The sequence below is a fragment of the Apium graveolens genome, chromosome 6 (genome assembly GCF_009905375.1).
Source record: "Apium graveolens cultivar Ventura chromosome 6, ASM990537v1, whole genome shotgun sequence".
Taxonomy (NCBI): Eukaryota; Viridiplantae; Streptophyta; class Magnoliopsida; order Apiales; family Apiaceae; genus Apium; species Apium graveolens.
The window spans coordinates 223,164,755-223,166,383 of NC_133652.1; the positions used below are offsets into that span (position 1 = coordinate 223,164,755).

General features: G+C 42.5%; 1 protein-coding gene across 1 annotated transcript; it reads right to left on the reverse strand.

Annotated features, from left to right (window-relative positions):
• Positions 1-721: 721 nt before the first annotated feature.
• On the reverse strand, positions 722-1,312 carry LOC141665753 (uncharacterized). Its single transcript, XM_074471734.1, has one exon. The coding sequence runs from the start codon at positions 1,310-1,312 to the stop codon at positions 722-724; it is 591 nt and encodes a 196-aa protein (XP_074327835.1).
• Between the last annotated feature and the right edge of the window lie 317 nt (positions 1,313-1,629).

A 1,629-nucleotide genomic window follows, 5' to 3' on the forward strand; every position in this document is an offset into this window, starting at 1 on the left:
TTGCCTTCAGTATCGAGAGAAATTTCTTTTCCTGCTTTTGCCCTTGATAATTTATCCTAACATTATTTTATGTATACATCATAATCTTCTTTTTCTTACAATCATTATTTACCTTATGCTGGGATAGCCAACCCATTCCTAGAATCACATTAAACTCTCCTAACTCGAAGAGTATTAGGTCCGCTGAAAAGGAATTCCCATGGATTTTTAGTTTACACTTAGGACAAAATTGGATTACTGAAACTTTATCCTGATTGGCCACTTCTATGGTCAAGGGCTCAGCTAAGTCTTCCAACATTAAATCCATTTTATTCACACATTCTTTTGATATAAAGGACTTAGACGCTCCTGAATCAAATAAAACTTTAACAGGTGCGGAATTAAGAGAAAGCATACCTCCAACTACATCCGAGTCCTGAGCATTGGATCTCTTGGTCATCTTGAAGGTTCGGGCTCTAGCTGTGCTGGTTGTCGGTCCTTAGGATGCACTGCCTCCTACGCCGTCCTGAGTAGTGACCTTACACTTTCTGGAAACGTGTCCAACCTTTCCACACTTGAAGCAGGTAACTCCGGGATTCCCTGAACTACACTATGACGCGTAATGGCCTATCTGATCATATTTAAAACATTGGACGTCCTTTCTGCATTGGTCACTATGCCTCTTGCCACACGACTTACATTCCACTACTGGCTTGATTGACTGGGCTGGGGTAGAAGCAACTTAGGTGGAATTTGGCCATAACTGGGGAAAACCTTGTCTTTTGAATCTCTTGTTCCTATTTCGGCCAAATCGCTTCTGAAACTTCTGACTGGACTCTTCTTGATCCGACTTGTTAGTAACGCTTTCAGACTTTCTCTTTTTGTCCCCCTTTTCCTTGACAGCCAGCTTCTGATCACTCTCAATTACTAGGGCGACTTGAACTACGGAATGGTACGTTTTGAGTTGCAAAGCCACAACTCCACTATGAACTTCAGGCTTCAATCCTTGTTGAAACCTACTTGCTTTCTGAATCTTCGTTCTCACATATCCAGGAGCTAATCGGGCCAATTCCTTGAACTTGGCCTCATATTCTGACACACTCTTTTCAGCCTGTTTCAATTCCAGAAACTCAACTTCCAACAGACTTTGCAAATAATCTGGAAAATATTTCTCCAAGAACAACTCTGTAAACCTGGTCCAAGAAACATGACCCTCTCCGTCTAAGGCACGAGTGGATTCCCACCAATAGTTCACTTCACCCTTAAGAAAATAGCTCGCATAATCCGTTTTAGATTCTTCACTTACTTGAATGAGGGTAAAGGCTTTCTCCATTTCCTTAAGCCAAACTCTGGCGGCAATCGGGTCTACTTCGCCCTTCAACTCTGGGGGTTTGACAGACTGGAAGGATTTGAAACTAACGGTTTGGTTCGGCTCTCTTTGCTGGTGTTGCTGCTGAATCTGCAGCTATTGTTGTTGGATTTGTTAGTGCTGTTGTTGTATGAATTGCTGCTGTTGCAGAAATTGCTGCTACTGGAATTATTTTTGCTGCTGTGCCATCTGTTTAGACTGTTGGCGTAGCAAATCTAGCAATTCAACCATGGCTGGGCCCCCAACAGAATCTCTACTAGAGGAATTGGACGAGATATTCT